Below are 18,823 nucleotides of genomic sequence, written 5' to 3'. Positions count from 1 at the left end.
CAGAAGTGTGTTCCACCTATGTGTAAGAATCACTTCCCCTCCAATGTAACACCTGGAAATGCATATCGCATGAACACCTGCACACATCTACACAACAGCAGCTGGCAGAGCCAACAAGGTCAGCGGGACTTCAAATTGGAAATTCACATTAAACATTTCAGATCAGGGCTGATGTCTGGTTTTTCTTCCAGGTATTTCAGATATAGGAAATATGCAAGCTTGTTAATTGTTAATTCAATTCAATTTTATTTGTAAAGCACATTTCATACAAACGTAAACTCAATGTGCTGTACAGAAGAAGAAAAAAATTAAATTTAAAATAATAAACAAAAACAAAAAACATGAAAAAACAAAATAAAATAATAATAATACATGAACAAGTGGATTCAAGAGCTCACTTTAAACCAAAACATGTTTGTAAAAGGAGCATGCACCATCCCAGCCTCCAGCCGCTCTGAACTCCCTCCCACCAGACATCCGTAACATCAACTCTCCTGTCTCAAAACACATCTTTTTTTATCAAAAATCAAAATCTTCACAATGATTTTAAACTGAAAATTAGTCTTTTTAACGTTGGCTTCTGTATCTTATCGATTCATTACTTTGCCTTTAAATAAGAAGTGCATTATCAAGTATTATTATGAAGAGGACATGCCTTCTAAGTTAAACTGAATTGTTCTTTAAGGAGCTGAGGGAGCTGATCAGTTTGTCATGTCTCCCCCTCAGGCACACGTTAGATTGACTTCTCTTTAACCTCTAAACCTTTTGTTTCATGTCTGCATGTCAGACACAAGAACTCGTCTGTTAAGTGTGTTAAATCATAAGTCAGGACTCAGAGATTTACGCAGGTGTGCCACAATGTGAGCCATAAATCTCTCTGCACACACACACACACTCTCAGTAACCTGTGTGTTACCTGTTGACTGAACCTGGCAAATGAATGATCTATGAGCAGCAGCAGCTATGAGACCACCAGCTGAACCGGCTTATATCACAACATATACGCTTGGAGCGAGGTGTAAAATGCAAATAAAGCTGCTGTGCATTTGGTTCTTTCTTCACCACCGATCTTTTTTTTTATTGCACTCTTTTTTATCGCCAGGAGAAAGACCCAAGAGGGTTTACACCACCATCCAACCCACCTCCACTCCCCACGCTATCTTCACATGTTTGTATATTATAACTCCCAGCAGCACTGCTTCATTATTGAACGCTTCCTCTTGACATATTTTCTGATCACTGATACAATCTAGGGACAACCCGGAGAGGCTGCAATTAAAAATTACAGACAAGGGGGAAAAGGAAGCAGAAAGAGATAAAGGAAACCTTTTTTCTGCATTTCCCAATGTGCCATTTGATGGATTTTTTTTATTATTTTCTTCTGAGATCGAGAGCCTCAAGAGTTTGGAAAAGTCACTCGTACTATGTTGCGTTGCTCCTAAGTAAAAAGGGGGGTTGTTTGGAGGTTGGAAGAGAGAGGTATAAAAAAATTAAAAAAACACTCTATGGTGTGTTTGGAGATGCTACTGGATGGGATGCCTCAATCACCACATTTAGATCAATGTTAAAAGTGGAGATTGTGCCAGTGAGGACTGGAGTGCTGTTGAGAAGAAAGTAAGTGAAGGAATCTGTGAGTTTGTGGTTGAGGAAAAGCTGTGGGTTTTGACTTTGGAAGCCTTTTTTTTTTTTAAAGTTGTTGAACACCAGCACCAGACTGTTTGGTCTCCCAAAGAGGAGCAGAAATACTGCATATTGCCTACGACGGCGATAACGACTTGCTGCACGTCGGGATTATTCCACCGTATGAAGTCTTGGCACCCAGCCTATTAAATATGCATGAATGTTTGAAATGAATTTTGGAGGATTTTTCTTCCCTCCCTCCTCCCCCTTCTTCTTCTTCTTCTTCTTCTGCCCCCTCCTCTCCATTGTCAAACTATATAATCATATTCCTGTCTATTAAAATTGGGATGAATAATTTAAACGTATGACAACAGCAGGGCTCTGAAAGAGAAGGGTTTGCGCTCAGCAGCTGGCACACAAGGTTGCGTTTGATGAGCTCTGCATGCTAAATTGACATTGTTTGTGGTGGCAAAGCAAAACAATAAAAGAAAAAGAAAAAAACAATCCGCTGAAAATGTCACCCCCTGTGAAATCTGACGCCACCACTTCAAAAGTGTGACACAGAAACATATTGGCGGGTATCAAATATTTAGCAAGGTTACGGCGACGGCTGCAGCAGGTGTTGTTGGCAAACACCTGTCAATCCAGCGGTCTTTTTCACACGTGTTAATTCGAGTCAATTACTTTTTTTTCTCCCCGGCCTGACAGTTGTTCACTAACAAGTTCTGCCAAGTGCAGGATGTAGGCTACATTCGAACAAACAGGAAAAACAATTCACAGGTTCAAAACCAAACATCGGTGTATGCAAGCGAGGTGCACGTGTGGAGTTTGACAGAGACAGCAGATGAAATCGTGTTGGTCTGTGAGATTGAAACTAAACATCCTGTTTAAGAAACCCCAGTAAAATAAAAGAGATTAAAGAAAGACAGTCGCTGAGTGATTAAGAATGCATCACTCACATTTAGAATGAATGAAAAGAAAACAGCTCATTAAATGGTTTGTTTTTGTTTTATTAATGTTGCCGAGTTAAATAAATGTTTTAATTTTTTTTGTAGTACAGGACAGCTGCCTGGCTCGTTCAGTCCGGGCTATTTCGACACATAAAGAAGGAAGAGAGATGGAGTACATTTTCCAAACCGTGTCACCTTAGACCTGTACACACACTTGTACTGTAGCGGGAGACTCAATCACAACTTCTCAGCTACAATTCTACAATTCACTTAGTAGTAGACATGGTCTTTCTACTGTAAATGTGCTCAGCTTGGGTATGTTTTGAAGAGTGATGAAGGCCACAAGTTGAAATGCATCTGTCTAATACAATTCTACAATTCTACAATTCACTTAGCAGACACTTTTATCCAAAGCGACGTACATCAGAGAGTAAGAACAACACAAGCAAGGATCTAGAAAAAAAGGGAACAATGTCAGTAAGAGCAAACGATCAGCTTTGAGTCTGATTGGACACACAGGTGCTGACAGGAAGTGACCAGAGGCAAAGCACAACATTGAGGGCAGTTCTTGAGAGCTCTAATCAGTATAGAAACCATCTTATAAGTCGTCGTTATCAAACAAAAACCATCGTCATTACCATCATCATCATCAACAATATGGAGACCATCATCATTAAGTTAGTAGGTATTCATGAAAGAGCTGGGTCTTTAGCTTTTTCTTAAAGGTGCAGAGGGACTCTGCAGATCGAATGGAGTTTGGAAGTTCATTCCACCTTATGGATAATCGCCTACATTACCCATAAGCCACCTACTTAAAGGGACAGGCACAGGCCGGTAACAATGGACTTGAGCTTGTGTGTTTCTTTTCTTCTAACCTTCTGACTGCTCAAAGCACTTTTACACCTCATGTCACACCTACACATTCACACACTGATGACAGAGGCTGCTGTGTAAAGAGACCATAAGAAGCCACTAATCACATTCATACACCGCTGTCTAAGTAGTGGGAGCAACTTGGGGTTAAGCGTCTTGCCGAAGGACACATCAGACATGTGGCTGCAGGAGCTGGGGATCAAACCCCCGACCTTCCAGTTAAGAGACGACCGACTCTACCGACTGAGCCACAGCTTCTACACACTGAGCGCACCAGAGTGGTATTTTGGTCTGCAGCAGGACTTAAACGGGGGGCCCTCCTGTTCCCAACCAAAGTCCCTACAGACTGAGACACTGCTGCCATTGCTTAAAAAAAATCACTTTGTTAGACTGCAGAGTTGAAAAGTTTTGCTGCTCAATGTTGGCAACAACGACTACTTTCACAAATCATACATAATTTCTTTCATTTTAAGCAAGTCAGTAAAGTTCATTCATAAAGAACCTTTTCAAAAGCAGACAACTCAAAACACCTCACAATAAAAGATGAATACAAAAGACGTTAAATACAGAAAATTACATAATAACAGACACACAGATCAAATAAAGGCAAGTCTAGATAAAATGGGTCTTCACCTGCTTTTTAAAAAGTGTCTACAGAGTTCACACCTCGAGGGTTTAGGAGCAACAGCCTGAAAAAGCAGTCTCCTTTAGTTTGACGTCTTCAGCGAGGAACAACCAGACCTCGATCAGGGGGGCTCAGAGTCCTGCAACCAGACCCCGATCAGGGGGGCTCAGAGTCCTGCTGGTGTTGTACGGATTCACAAGTTCAGAAGTGTTACTGGAGGGCTGACACATTCATTAATCTCTTTTTAATCCTCATGCGTCACTTTGGACATTTTTGGTCAAACGTTACCTCTTCATCTGGTCATCATTTTGTCTGTGTTAGTGCATATGGCACCATTTTTTGTAATTTGTAATAACCATTTTTTTAAAATAGATCAATAGAAAACTGTGAAACATGTTTACTACCCTCTTAAGTCATTAAGGACAAAAATGTCCACTTCCAAAAAACTGCTACAGATTAATATTTTTTTCTACTTTTTTCTGCATAAATCTCTTAAACAACTTCAGCCCTGCTCAAAACTACCAAACATTCAGTCATTTTCAGGATTTTAACCCTTTAAATGCCAGTTTTTACTTTGATGTCACTGTTGTTATTTATGAAAAAACACAAAAACTAGTTATTTTCAATCTAAGAAATATTTGGTGGTTGGGGGATTTTTTTTTTTTTAATTAGGCATTGTCCTTAGTGACTTAAGAGGGTAGTAAATTAAATTGATGCCTGAGGGTTAAGTAGCCTGGTTAGAAAACCTTCTGTACATAAAAAAAACATTGGTGTAAAATCAGGGAATTAGTTTGAAGCGACATTATAGAAAGTTAAAATGTTTTTAGATAAATTGATTTTCAGGCTTTGTTTCTTTTCTTTGCTATGACAGCAGAAGCAGAAAATAAGATATACATCCTCCTGTGTAGGAGCAGACTGAATCTTTAAACACGTATATACAGAGATGGGACACACACACACACACACACACACACACACACACACACACACACACACACGCACACACACGCACACACAGATATATAGCAATAGAGAGTTTGTGTATGTGTGGAGGAAGGAACGAATGAAGGACTCGGGGAGTGCGAGCTTGAAAGCAAATGTAGAAATCTGAGATGTAACTGTGGGTGGAGGGCAAAGCAACTTTGAACATCGATGGCAGTGAAGTTATTATCCCTCCTTTCCAGAGGTCACAGCAAAGGCTGCTGGGAGGAAGAAACTCCCACATACCTGAACTGCCAATGACACGATCTGAGCCTTCAGTAATTCCCCCGACCTCGGAGAAAATGTCCTTTAGATAGATAGATGGATAGATAACTTTATTTATATAGCATCTAACTCCAGAAAATAATAAATTAAACATCAGCAATATGACTCGAACAAAAATGCAAGAACAGGATGCAAGTGCAAAAAAAATCAACAAGAAAAAATGCAAATAAAATGAATGAAAAAGATACAACACACCAGAATCAAAATGCAGTGACAGTAACAAGGCGATTACAATTAAAGAAAATTAGTAAACAACTAAAAGCGATCAAAATGAATAAAAAATTACAAGATTATACCAAGAAGATTACATCAAATCACAGGGGGAAAAAAACAAAGATAAAAAGGGATTCTTAAATATAGATCATTAAAATACTGCATCGGTTGGAGGTCAGAACGGGAACATCACCTCCGTTTTCTGTAGAATACGGTCGTCAGGACGCTCTATAACTGCATCTTTATGTTCTTGTGGCTTGCTGGACAGTAAGGCAGGTTAATAATACAACAAAAACCAGCTGACAAATCTCTGTAATTCACGCTAGGGCTGGGTGATATGAACCAAAACTCATATCTCGATATTGTTTAGCTGAATGGCGATACTCGATATATATCGATATGTATTTTATTAACAGTGAAAACACATGGAAAAATATAAAACCTGTTTGTGAATTTAAAAACTAATATTATAAAATAAAAATGTTCCTTAAATACAATAAAAGAGAGAGAGAGAGAGAGAGAGAGAGAGAGAGAGGAGGAGCAGACAGTCAGTCATCATCATTGAGATGAGAAAAAGGTGAACTGGCACCTCTGTAACGTTATTTTAATGCAACATAAACTATATCCATATTAACGATATTGTCTTACCGTATAACTTGTTTTAATATATATCGATATATCTTAAAAACTCAGTATATTTCCCAGCCCTAATTCACGCCCTGGACTTGATTGCAAAGTTCAAAATAATATGTGTCCAGAGGTTTGCTGGGTTTCTTCACAACGTAAACCAAGATGTTCACCGGCAAACGAAAACAGCGGAGAGACGTTTAGAAAAACTTTTAGTAAAACGGTAAATGGATTTGAGCTTGTATGTTTATTTTCTATTCTTCTGGCTACTCAAAGCACTTTAACACCGCAGGTCACACCTATACATTCACACACTGATGGTAGAGGCTGCTGAGTAAAGTAGACGTATCTAATCCCATCCATACACAGTCATACGCCGCCAATTAAGCAGCGGGAGCAATTTGGGGTTAAGTGTCTTGCCTAAGGAAGCATCAGACATGTTGCTTCAGGAGCTGGGGATGAAACCCCCGACATTCTGGTTGAAAGAGGACCAACTCTACCCACTGAGCCACCATTTGTCTTCTTCCTGTCTATTGTTGTCCAAACTTGTGAAAACCACACTAAGTGATGACGTGTGTAAAAAGTTACCTTTAATAAAACATGAGCGAGTTACAGATCGTGTCAAGAGTTTACGCAGCGAGCCGAGCATGTCTTTACGTTCTAGCTGTTTTCACACATCCCTCAGTATGTGTGTGTCTGTCTTAGTGTAAGTGCGGTACATAAATATGAGTCGTTAAGGCTTTATTAGGTGCATTGCATTTAGATTTGAGTTTTCTGGTGGGGGCTAATTTGAATCGATGAACATTTAAGAAAATGATCTAAAAGAAATCTTTGGAGGTTTTTTTGGAGGTGTTCTGGCATGTGAACATGAATCAATCCCATCTCAAATCAGCACTGTGGCAGTACACACACACACACACACATACACACACACACACACACACACACACACAAACTCACTGAAGGACTATTAGCAGCCAGCAAGCAGCTCAATACTGAAGCCACGACACCTGAACAAGAATTCACAGGCAATAATGCTTTCGACCCAGCGGCCTCACGTGTTATTGATTTCCCCAACATGTACACACAATTTGTGGTTTACCTGTGCTCAGACGTCGACATTGTGTGTGTTGTGTGTGTGTGTGTGTGTGTGTGTGTGTGTGTGTGTGTGTGTGTGTGTTTGATGTTTTACTTTTCAAGATTTAACCACAGTCCAAATAAAAACAGCAGAGCCCGAGGCTGTGTGTCAGGAGAGCCATCTCTGAGTCTGAGCTATGAGGGCGAGCGTCCGTCCAGATTAATCTCAAACACACATCACCTCCACATTTAACCTGTGTGTGTGTGTGTGTGTGTGTGTGTGTGTGTGTGTGTGCGGGCGGTGTGTGGAGAATGTGTGCAAACTAACAGACCAGTGTCCTTTAAGTCACAGTTTTTCGTTTTACCTCAGAAACTTGAATTTGTTTCTGTCCTCCTTCACTAAGAGCTGAAGTGATTTTGAGTTTTGATTTTGGAGTTATGGTTCATAATATCAGACATTGTGAGACAGTGATTGAACTTATCTCCATGGCTACAGAATAAGGATGTAAAGATACACTCAACTTACGACATATATCACAATTTGGGGTTCACGATTTTTCGCCATTTATGTGATTTTTATAAAACACAAGATTGAAGTAAATATGAAGAAATATAATTATTTGATTTCAGTTTTCTGACAATCAAAATGCAATCAAGATGCTTCTTCCATCTGTAGCCTACATTATCTTCTGTAGATAGCGCCCTCTGCTGGTTAAAAAGAGTATTGCAATATGTATTTTTGTCAAACAGTTTAAAATTGTCCATATTTGTAATGCTTTTAAATTGTAATGTTTAAAGAGGACATATTATCCCCCTTTTCCCCTCTATCAAACAGTCCCCCTGTGGTCTAAATGAAACATCTGTGCTGTGCTTTGGTCAAAATATAACATGAATCAAGCACCAGAGGAGGTTTGTGACCCTGTATAAACCAGCTCTCTCAGAACGCTCCGTTTTGGTGTGTGTGTCTCTTTAAATGCAATGAGCTCCTCCTGAGTCTTCCCTCGTAGACATCACTCCTCTGTAGCGAGAATAAACATGGCGGACCTGCACAAAAGTTTTGTTCTAGTCTGGGGGTGGAGTCCATGGGTGGAGATACCAGGGGAGGGGAGGGGATTTTTTTTTTTTTTTTTTACCAGAATCCCACTGTGACATCACAAGGAGAGCAAATTTGAAACGTAGCATTTTTCTCTGTGTTGTAAGACTTATGCAGACCACAAACAAAGGACTGGATGGGTTTATTTCACATTTTGTGGGTCAGTAGACTCTCAGGTTACCCAAATATATGTTCAAAATTTTTCATAATATGTCCCCTTTAATTGAATCTTAGAGATGCTTGACTACAACAGTTATAATAACCATTATCAACCCTCCCCATTTCATCATCATTAAAGTTGCTAACGTTAATATTATATCGAGACTATCTCTCTACTTTTCATATTCCATATGTAGAGAGAATAGTCTCTTCACTCAGAGAACCATGGTTACACATTGTAACCATACATTTTGTCTTTCCACTGTAACTTTGCTAAATGTTGCTTAGTGCTGTGCTCATGGTGGATTAATGTTGGGTCTTTGTAACATGCTCTACCCTACAGATGTACAAATGTGTGTGACTTTATATTTACTTATGGTTAATTATCTCGGAGCTTTCTATGGGCAAATGATATGTTTGTTTCTATTTGTTTCTATTTCTTCTATTTGTTTCTAGGTGTATAGGGAGTGGAGAAAATATGTGTTTCTGTGTTTGTCTGTCTTTCTTTCTCTGTGTGTGTGTGTGTGTGTGTGTGTGTGTGTGTGTGTGTGTGTGTGTGTGTGTGTGTGTGTGTGTGTGTGTGTGTGTGTGCACCCCATGCATCCACACATTCAGCACTAACTGTTCCTCTGGAGTCTCCACTCAATAAGTTGGCAACAAATGCAAAAACCTGTGAGATCAAAGGGAATATCACCCCGCTAATCCAACTTCAGATCAGAGAGAGATCTTCAAATTAAGTGCGAGGTTTTGAAGTAAACGCTGTTTTGCCACCGAGTTTCATTTATTTTCAGCTTCGGCGCCCTAATTGGCCCCAGAGGTGAGGGGGGAAAATGGATGGGATGGGGAGCGCAGACCCCGGGCCAACTATCCATCTAAAATGTGCGCTAATGAAACGGTCTGGGGAGAAATTGACATTTCGGTGCAAAAAGAGCAAAGCCGTGTCGGATCGGCGAGTGGCCAAGCAAGGTGCCCTGCGGGACTCGCACTCTGAAAGCAAGTCAATATTTCACATCATGTCGGTATTAATTAGACTCTGCATAACAGATTTTTTACACCAACTATCGTGAAGTACGTCCAGACATGGTTTGACCTCAGTTGCACTTGCAGCATATGTCTGCAGAACTCCTTTCATCTCGCTAAGCGCTGCCATGAGCTGATTAGGGCGCATGCAGAAAAGAAGAGTGGACCTTTAAAGCTGCTTTTTTTCTGCCTTAATGTCTTTGACAAAAGAAGCACGTACATTAAAAGATCAAATGTCTTACGACAATATAACATGTTTGGTCAAAATAAGAAAATAGGACTACAAATCACTGCTCATGAGTAGAACTGTTTTAATTATATTTTTGTGGTTGCTTATGTTCCTGTAACTTGTAATTTATGTATTTTGTATTTGTTGTTTTTATCATCTTTTCGATTAAATTCTACTCGCGACATCGTTGTAAATGAGCGCCCTCGTCATTAATCGAGATTAAATAAAGACGGAATAAATGAATTAATGAAACAGCCACAATCAAACTTCATTCCACATGTTTCCAAACACAGGGAGGCAAAAATGTCGCTGGATATTGTCCAATTCTTCAAAATTACAGCTCATTCCTCCCGATGAAATACTGAAGTCAATATGCAAACATCCATGGTCCCAATCAGTTATTATTTCCCCGTGATAGAAGAGGGAGTTTTGGTGTTTTCGGTGTCTTGATTGAGGGAGGCAGAGACTCAAAAAAAGATGGGCCCAGCGTTAAGTAAACAGCCCATGATGATCTATTTTTTTTTTCCCCTCCAAATTTCAAATGTGCCCTTTGAGAGAGGCGCGATAAAGAGAGGAGGGGAGGGGCGTTGTGTGTGATAAACAAAAAAAAGGCTGATCTGCAAAACAAAAATGCCAGCTCGTGTGACTGTGTTTGCATTACGAGCACGGATGATGGAAACGCTAGAAGATGGGAAAATTAAAATGCATGCAAGCAAGCTATTTTTGATGTCTTAAAGGATTTTTAACACTTAAATATAATATAAATCAAGTATAACTGAAAATAACTCTGTGAGTCATGACTGTCTACAATGGGTGTAACACCCGAGTCCCACTGTCTGTGATGTTTTCAGAGTTTTCAGAGTCCTATCTTCAGTTTGTTTACATCGCCGGGACGGCCGGCTGACTCCTCCCCTCGTGTATAAAAGTTGTTTAATTGAGGGACTAGAGAAAAGAAGAATAACATACTGTACTCACTGCTTAACTGTGTTTCTAGATCACGCTCATTTCAGGTAAATTTACATGCAGTGTGAAGATACGAGCATAATAAAGATCGCTAGCATTAGCATGCTAACACAACAATGCACCGCAAGTTGTTTTTGTTTCATGCTGGAGCTCAAGGGCGACATCTGCTGGATCAAAAAATCACATATAAAGCCTTTAAAGATGTTGCTTATTTTTTATCTTCATCTTCACAGCTTGGCCAGACATCGCTTATCAGTCCTTGCTAACTTGAGTGCAGAGCTTTCTAAGTGCAAAAAAAAAAAAGACTAGAGAGGTGGGACACCTGACTCGATATTCATATTTTAGACCTATAGCTGCTGTATTCAACGCACCGGGAGGGAGAATTTGTTGGCAAAGTTTACACGAACACCTGAGCTTTACAATAATATCTTAATCAGAAAACCATTGGCATTAGTCTGCTGCCATAATAGCCTCCGGTTTTTGGAACCTGGCTGCAGGGATTTGCTCCCATGCATGATAAAAATGTATCTCAAGAGTCTGCATGCCTAATTAATTCCTTTCCAAGCCAACGGGGGGGGGGGGGTTATCGTCATGGTGACACAAGAAAAGGGTCGAACTGAAACTGTTGTGCAAAGTCGGGAAGAAGATTTTCCAAACTAGCGCTGTGTGCTGTAGCATTAAAACTAAACCTCCTTGGGACTATCCAAGCCCCAGACAAACGTGAACTTTTTGTTTATAGGACAAAAAGTACACAACAGGAAGAACATGTAGCGAAAAACAAATGGTGGCAGAGGGAAGAAACATCTTCACGCGGCAAACTGTATCTGGAGAAGAACGCTGTAAAAAAAAAGTAAATAGTGAGGAAGAGTGTGAGAAGCCGGGGTTTTTGTTTTCCATCTGACACTGACGGATAACTTAAGCCTGGATGAAGCAGCGTCTGGACAGTCCAGACCTTTGAGAAATCCTTTGGATTAGCCGGAGGAGAAAGCACATCAACACCACGCACTCATATCCCCTGACAACACCATACACACTGAGTGTAGAGGGACGGATTCTCCATTATTGTTTAATTTATTGGATTTATTGTTTTTTGGGGGGCCATATTGCCCAATGTTAAACTATACCAATTTTAAAGAGCAGCCTTGTTTGAAGCTTTACCATTTATTACTTTATTCAAATAAGGGATTAAAGAGCAGACAGAGGAGAGTTTGTTCCACTTTTTAAAGACGTTTGTAATCCTTCAGTTGACCTTAAAGTCGGCATGAAATTAAAAAAAATTATATTTCAAGTTGTTTGCTATTTCCTTTTCACACCATAACATAATCATATGTAACAATAAACACCAAAATATGTGTGTGTGCATTTGTTTCGAGAGACAAAACAACAAGAAAAAGTTGTATTTCTGGTGAGCTCACGCTTTACCACACATGTGGAAATACAACTAAGACAATAAAAGTGTTTTTTATTTCTTTGAAATCACTTTATTTTATAGGTTTGATTGATCATCCTTGCATTATGTCCTGTTTTTATGGTTGCACATCAAATTAATGATGAGGCACGATGCATGCTGCCAAAATGTTCCTCCACATTGAAGGTATGTTGTTTAGCTTTATGTGCGATTTTAAAAGAATATTGTAAAAGCAGAACTCCTTAAATGAAATCCCTGAATCACAGTTTTAATTTGAAATCCTTGAAAAAAAAAAAAAGTTGAATTCCAGTGAAATGAGCTCATCTCAAGGCTACAGTTTGCTTTTCATAAAGTCACGTTTTCAGGATGAACATTTTTGCTGCGTGACTGTTTCACCTCGCTTTGTGTGATCAAGGTTTTTCTGCTGATAACGAGCACACAGTGGCAGACTGGAACCAGCTACCATGTTGGAGGAGCACGCTCGAGCTCTGTCGACAAAAAAAAAAACAACAAAAAAAAAAAACCCTCTTCTGCCTCCTCACCAAGGCCTCCTATTCATGCTGCTGGAAAAGCTCCCACATGCTGTCAGTGGAAACACAAGGGATGACCGTGGGTGCCTCAAAAGAAATTCAAACAGAAAAAAAAAAACGGGAAAAGAAAAGGAAAGCTACTGTTTCTGTCAATGCAGGCGGGGGGGAAACAAGTTTCAAATAGAGCTGGGGGGGTTCCAACATGTATATTTTCTAGTCCCATATTAAGATCTCACCTCGGTTTGATGTGTTGTGTAGGCTTAAACCAATCAGATGGTACCTTATAACCTTCCTTTTCATTCTGTTTGCTGATTCTTTTTCACAATGTTTCGCACAAACTTGCTACTTCAGCCAAGGATGGAGCCCCAACAGGCCAAAGCTGCACCGTATTTGCAGAGAATCCACCTCAGCATCATCCTCAGACTAGCTTTATCCTACCTCCCCCCCCCCCCCCCCCCCCCACCTGGCATTTGCCCTTTTTTGAGAGGCAGGAAATATTAGGACAGAGAGTGGGGATTACATGCACCAAAAGGGCCTAGGGCTGGATTTGACCCCATAGGGCAGACGCAGCAAGGACGTCACCTCTGCACTTAGGGCAAGCTCTCTTTGTACTGATACTGCTTTTTCTCTGAGTTTTAAAATTATAAAACGCAGCTTATATGCAACTCTTTGTTTTAGGTTGAATGCTTTACTTTTTACTGTATAGTTATTTTGCACCTTGCTGGACTCCACAGGAAAACCATCCTTACGTTGTCATAACTGAGAACATTATTTTAAAAGTTTCCACTCCGAATGTCCGGCTGACATGTTACACAATGTAAATTAATTTAATAATTGCTTCTTGGGTTTAAGCATGCGACGCACAAGGCTAAAATACCAGCATGGGGATCGTGGACCAATGGGTGCCTTAAGACTCCTCCGAGGTGACACTTATTTAAAGTCTATACTTCACTTGTTGAGGAATAAAGATCATAAAAGGAGATTGAATAAAAAGTTGACAAAAGATTTGACATCCCACGATTTCATAATAGAGCACAGACTCCTGGTAAGTCATAATAAAAATACTTATTTCAACTCTCCCTTTAGTCCTAGAAGATCAATAAGTCACAAATCGGTTGCAGTAGGTTTTGATTAAAATAACAATAAAAAATGCCAAATATCAAGGCTTATAGGCCTAATAGTATTTTTTACTTGCTAATCTAACCTGGAGAAATCAATGGGTTAATTCAAATAAAAACCATGATACAGAGACTATATGTAAATGTTTTTATCTGCCTTTTATTTGCAATAAAATGCCAAGTTTTTATGTTTTTTGGAAACACAGAGCGACAATCTTGAGAATTGTGCATATAAAAAAATTGAAAAAAATAAATAAATAAAGGGGACTGTAGCATCCCTTTTCCCTGTTTAGATAAACTGTTTTGTTTCAGTGATAGGCCAACTTATTTTCCTCTTTTGTGGTAGTCTACTTTTGAAAGAGAGTGAACATCCAGAGGAAGAAACGATCTAAACACGATCTTTCAGCGACACCTGCTGGACAAGAGGCTACATTACATTCAACGTCACTTAAACGAAAGGTTAATTTTATAGATAGTTTAAACATTCAACCTACATTAAACGCGTCTTAAATATACTGAAATCAGAAGTTTTAAACGTCGCATTACAATTGTATTGCCCTTCAAAAACGACCTGTGACAGTCACGGTTTTGGTAACCTTAGCGACATGACGTACAGCCAATCACATCGTGTCTTCTTCCCGCTCTGACCAATCACAATCAAGCATGTTTACGGGTCGAGGTTTAAGCTTGTTGCGGATGTTAAAAAAATTGCTCAGCACGTCCTTGTAGAGTCGTATAGCAGAGAGACGAGCACAACTGCGCAGGAGATGACTTTCAAATCGGCGATTTGCGCAGTTGTTGCCGCCATTTTTTTAAGAACGCAACTAACCCAACGTGTCAACAGTATCGTCACGGACGGCGTGGAGAGGAGAGGACACGGAGCTGGGATGCTGGACTTAAATAATGAGACGTTACCGACGACTTTGAATTCATACCGTGTGTTTTTATAGCCGAACACGTCGGCAGTAGATATATTATTAGATTATTTACGCGGCTGACAGCGCCATGTTTCGGCAGACGAAGGCGGTGCTCCAGAAACTTCGCTCTGTGAGGTGAGTCAATGACGTCACAGAGTCTGTAGTTTAATCACTTGAATCTTATTTCAGTGTTATTCACCTTTTATTATCACCACACTGTTTATCTACTGAATGTGAAATATGATTTGATATCGTCTTAAATGTAGGAAACGGTGCTTTGGCGCCCCCTTGTAGCACTGGGCCTTATGACCTCAAATCAATATCTCGATTAATTGATTAATTGAAAAAAAAAATCGATTGCGATTAATGAACGATTATTTGTTTTTTTTGCCCTCATAGTTCACTGACATGGTCTCTCTACTGTAAATATGCTCAGCTTGGATATGTTTTCTAAAGGAAGAGTCGAAATACATCTGTCTAATACATTAATTAATAATTCTGTTTATCTACTGAATGTGAAATATGATTTGATATTGTCTTATATTATGTGCTGTGATGATGCAACATGACATGAGAAGTCATCTCTTTCAGCATTTTACATTTAAACATCTAGTACTACTATCAATATTAAAGGTATTGTATTACTGGGGTATCATAACTAGGTATGCCCCCCCCCCCCCCCCCCCCCATAGCACATAAATGATATGTTAAAGCCCCCACCACCCCTCACCAGGGCAGGGCGATATGACCTCAAATCAATATCACGATTAATTTAACATTTTAAGGCAAGGCAAGTTTATTAATATAGCACATTTCAACAACAAGGCAATTCAAAGTGCTTCACACAAGACATCAAAAAGCTTCATGACAGAGGAAAGAAAATTAATAATAAAAAAAACAAAAAGAAAAACACTGGATTTATAAAGTCTGAAAATATGTTCAAGTAAAAATAATTCAAATAAAATTAATTGAAATAAATAAAGTAAAAATATAAAAAGAGTTAAAAGTTACAGTGCAGAGTAAATGTTTAAAGTCTTATTAAAGCTGTTGAATGAAAGGCAGCTGTAAACAGGTGAGTCTTCAACCTGGATTTAAAAGAGCTGAGAGTTTCAGCAGACCTGCAGTTTTCTGGGAGTTTGTTCCAGATGTAAGGAGCATAGAAGCTGAACGCTGCTTCTCCATGTTTGGTTCTGACTCTGGGGACAGAGAGCAGACCTGTCCCAGACGACCTGAGCGGTCTGGATGGTTTGTAATTAATCAGGAGGTCTGGCCCTAAACCTTTAAGTGCTTTGTAGACCACCAACAGGATTTTAAAGTCTGTTCCCTGACAGACTGGGAGCCAGTGTAAAGACCTCAGAACTGGACTGATGTGATCCATTTTCTCGGTCTTGGTGAGGACTCTTAGCAGCAGCGTTCTGGATCAGCTGCAGTTGTCTGACTGATGTTTTAGGCAGACCTGTAAAGACACTGTTACAGTAATCAGGACGACTGAAGATAAAAACCTGCTGGGACATAAGTCCTCTAAATGATTAATGAACAATTATTCATTTTTTTGCCCTCATAGTTCACTGACATGGTCTCTACTGTAAATATGCTCAGCTTGGATATGTTTTCTAATGAAAGAAAGAGTGATGAAGTCAAAATGCATCTGTCTAATAAAGTTGATATTCATACTACAAGTGCTGCTGTTTCTTTTTCACTCTTCACTCTCCTTGCACCCTGGTAGTTAAAGTTTCTGCTTTAAATATAAACTTACTGTCAGAAAGTTGTGTATGAGGGAATCAGCTGTTTTACACTGTGAGAATAGTATACAGCAAATTATCAAAAATCGATCTTCATTTGTCTTCTTCAAGGTGTTTTCTATTATTACCTGTTATCTTAAACCTTTGTTTTTCATCCCAGCTTCTACGGGCAGCAGAGTACCTGGCGACTAAAGAGCACTTCAGCAATAGAGAGGGCCAGTCAGTACCGACCCGGACAGAAAATCCATGGATTCACAGTCAGAGAGGTGGGTGAAATGCTTCAATTCAATCAATGTCATCCGATTATTTTCTATTTGCCAGTTAAAAGCTTTGAAAGAAATGTTGTATGAACACTCAGGAGGCTAATTCAGTGGACGAATGCTCTACATGTTGATCAGCAATTCAAAAGAAAATCTTGTTTTATAATTGTTTGTATCTTTATATTTGTATTGACCTTGTTGTGTATGTGAGGTCTAATTCTCTGACTGAGACCGTGAGCCTTCATGTAAGATAACTGGTGTTGCTCTTTCTGTCGTTGTTTGTTGTTTTTTTTCAGGTTGTTGCCGTCCCTGACTTGTTCCTGACCGCAGTGAAGTTGACCCACGATAAAACTGGAGCTCAGTACCTCCATGCAGCCAGGGATGACTCAAATAACCTCTTTAGGTTGGTTTTAAGTGTATACTACTTCTTCAATTTTCTTAAATGATTGTAGTAGTGTTGTAGTAAATTGTTCTCAAGAGCTGTCTCGAGACTGCTCTCTGTCTCGGAATTGATTTTTCCTCGGCCTCAGACTGGGCGGACTCTAGATTTTAAATCATGACCAGTCAAGACCACCACTGATTGGCTATTTTTCAAAGTCATTACTGTAATTGGAAGAAAAACGTCTCTTGATCTTGCCTCCGTCTCGTCCTGCCTTGGTACTGGTCTTGACTTGGCCTCGATCCCTAAATGTCTTGGTCTTGTCTCGGCCTCGGCACACTCCGGTCTCGGGTATGTTTTGGTCTCGGTTAGAGTGCTCCTGACTACTACACTAGATTATATGTTTTACCTGTGTTAAAGATTCTCCCAGTATGAATTTGAAATGTAGATCAGCCAACCGGTGTATCTTAAAGAAATTCCACTTATACTTGTTTCTGTATTTCAGTGTCCTGTTCAGAACGACCCCCATGGACAGCACAGGGGTCCCACACATCCTGGAGCACACAGTGCTGTGTGGATCTGAGAAGTATCCCTGCAGAGACCCTTTCTTCAAGATGCTGAACAGGTCCCTGTCCACCTTCATGAATGCTTTCACAGGTATAAAACACTCATCCTAAAATGATTTAGTTACATCATATAGATTTACTGAATGAAAAACTGATGAGACTAACTCTAAGAACGAGTGAGTCAGTTAGACTTTTATGTGTTTTTCTGTCAGGACTTTCAACCTCACTGTCATGTTTAAAGTATTAAAATAAGAGTAGCGTTCATACCAAGTGGCAACCTTGAAAGTCCTGCAGTTTGACGAGGGTCCGCTTGAGGCTGGCTCCAGGAAGTCACATGCACACCACAGCCAAAAAAACAGTTTTTACAGCATGAATAAACATGTTTACAGCCTGGTTTGAAAATGGTTTTGATCAGTAAAAGTCTTAAAAACAAGACATCTTCTAAAATTTTACTCTCCACTAAAAGTCTGTTTAAAAATATATCTAATTCATTTTATTTTATAATTCATAGAGTTTGTTGCTTTGATTTTCAGATGCAGTGTCTTCCACATATTAGGAGCGTTAAAAACATATTCTTCATCACTTTTTTTTGTCTGATAATATTTCCTGCAGCCTTCAGCCTCTGTGCTTTCTGATTAGTATTGTGTTATGATGTTTTTAGATTATTATAATTCATGTTTTAAGATGCCTCATTGTACATGTTTCTATCAATTGGGGGGGTTACTGCTAATTTGGTCTGACAGAAATTTCAACAAATGAACTATAGTTTTATATGCAAATTTATTCAAAACTTTACATCTTTACAAATAGTAGATGGTAAGCGATACAGCACAGATAAGAGAACAAAAGTCATCACTAGCACTGACAACCTTCATGATTTAAAGGTCACATATTCTCCTCCTCTTCAACATGTTTAAATAAGTCTCAAACTTGTCTGTCTTTTGTTCTAAATCCACTCTGATCCTGTATTCGATCATGCCTATAAACCCCTCTATTTCAGCCCTGCTCAGAACAGGCTGTTTCTGTGTCTGTACCTTTAAATGTAAATGAGCTGTGTCACCCACCTGGGGGAGGTGTTACTGCTCTTTGTGATGTCATGAAGAGAAAATCTCCAAACGACCTGTTTGAGCACACATTTTCTGAAAAGTGGAGCAGGCACAATACAGAGAGGATGGACTTTTCTCATCA

General features: G+C 39.4%; 1 protein-coding gene across 1 annotated transcript in view; it reads left to right on the top strand.

The window, feature by feature from the left end:
* The first annotated feature begins 14,475 nt into the window (after window positions 1-14,475).
* LOC110000619 (presequence protease, mitochondrial) overlaps window positions 14,476-18,823 on the top strand; it is a 40,246-nt gene continuing 35,898 nt past the window's right edge. The window contains exons 1-4 of the mRNA XM_065953612.1: window positions 14,476-14,823; window positions 16,591-16,696; window positions 16,987-17,093; window positions 17,575-17,726. Of these exons, the coding sequence (XP_065809684.1) occupies window positions 14,777-14,823; window positions 16,591-16,696; window positions 16,987-17,093; window positions 17,575-17,726 (412 nt within the window). The 5' untranslated portion in view covers window positions 14,476-14,776. The remainder of the gene's footprint in view (window positions 14,824-16,590; window positions 16,697-16,986; window positions 17,094-17,574; window positions 17,727-18,823) is intronic.

This window comes from Labrus bergylta, chromosome 4 (assembly GCF_963930695.1).
Source record: "Labrus bergylta chromosome 4, fLabBer1.1, whole genome shotgun sequence".
NCBI classification, from domain to species: Eukaryota; Metazoa; Chordata; class Actinopteri; order Labriformes; family Labridae; genus Labrus; species Labrus bergylta.
Note: the sequence above shows the minus strand (reverse complement) of the source record. Positions and strands in the feature narration are given on the sequence as shown.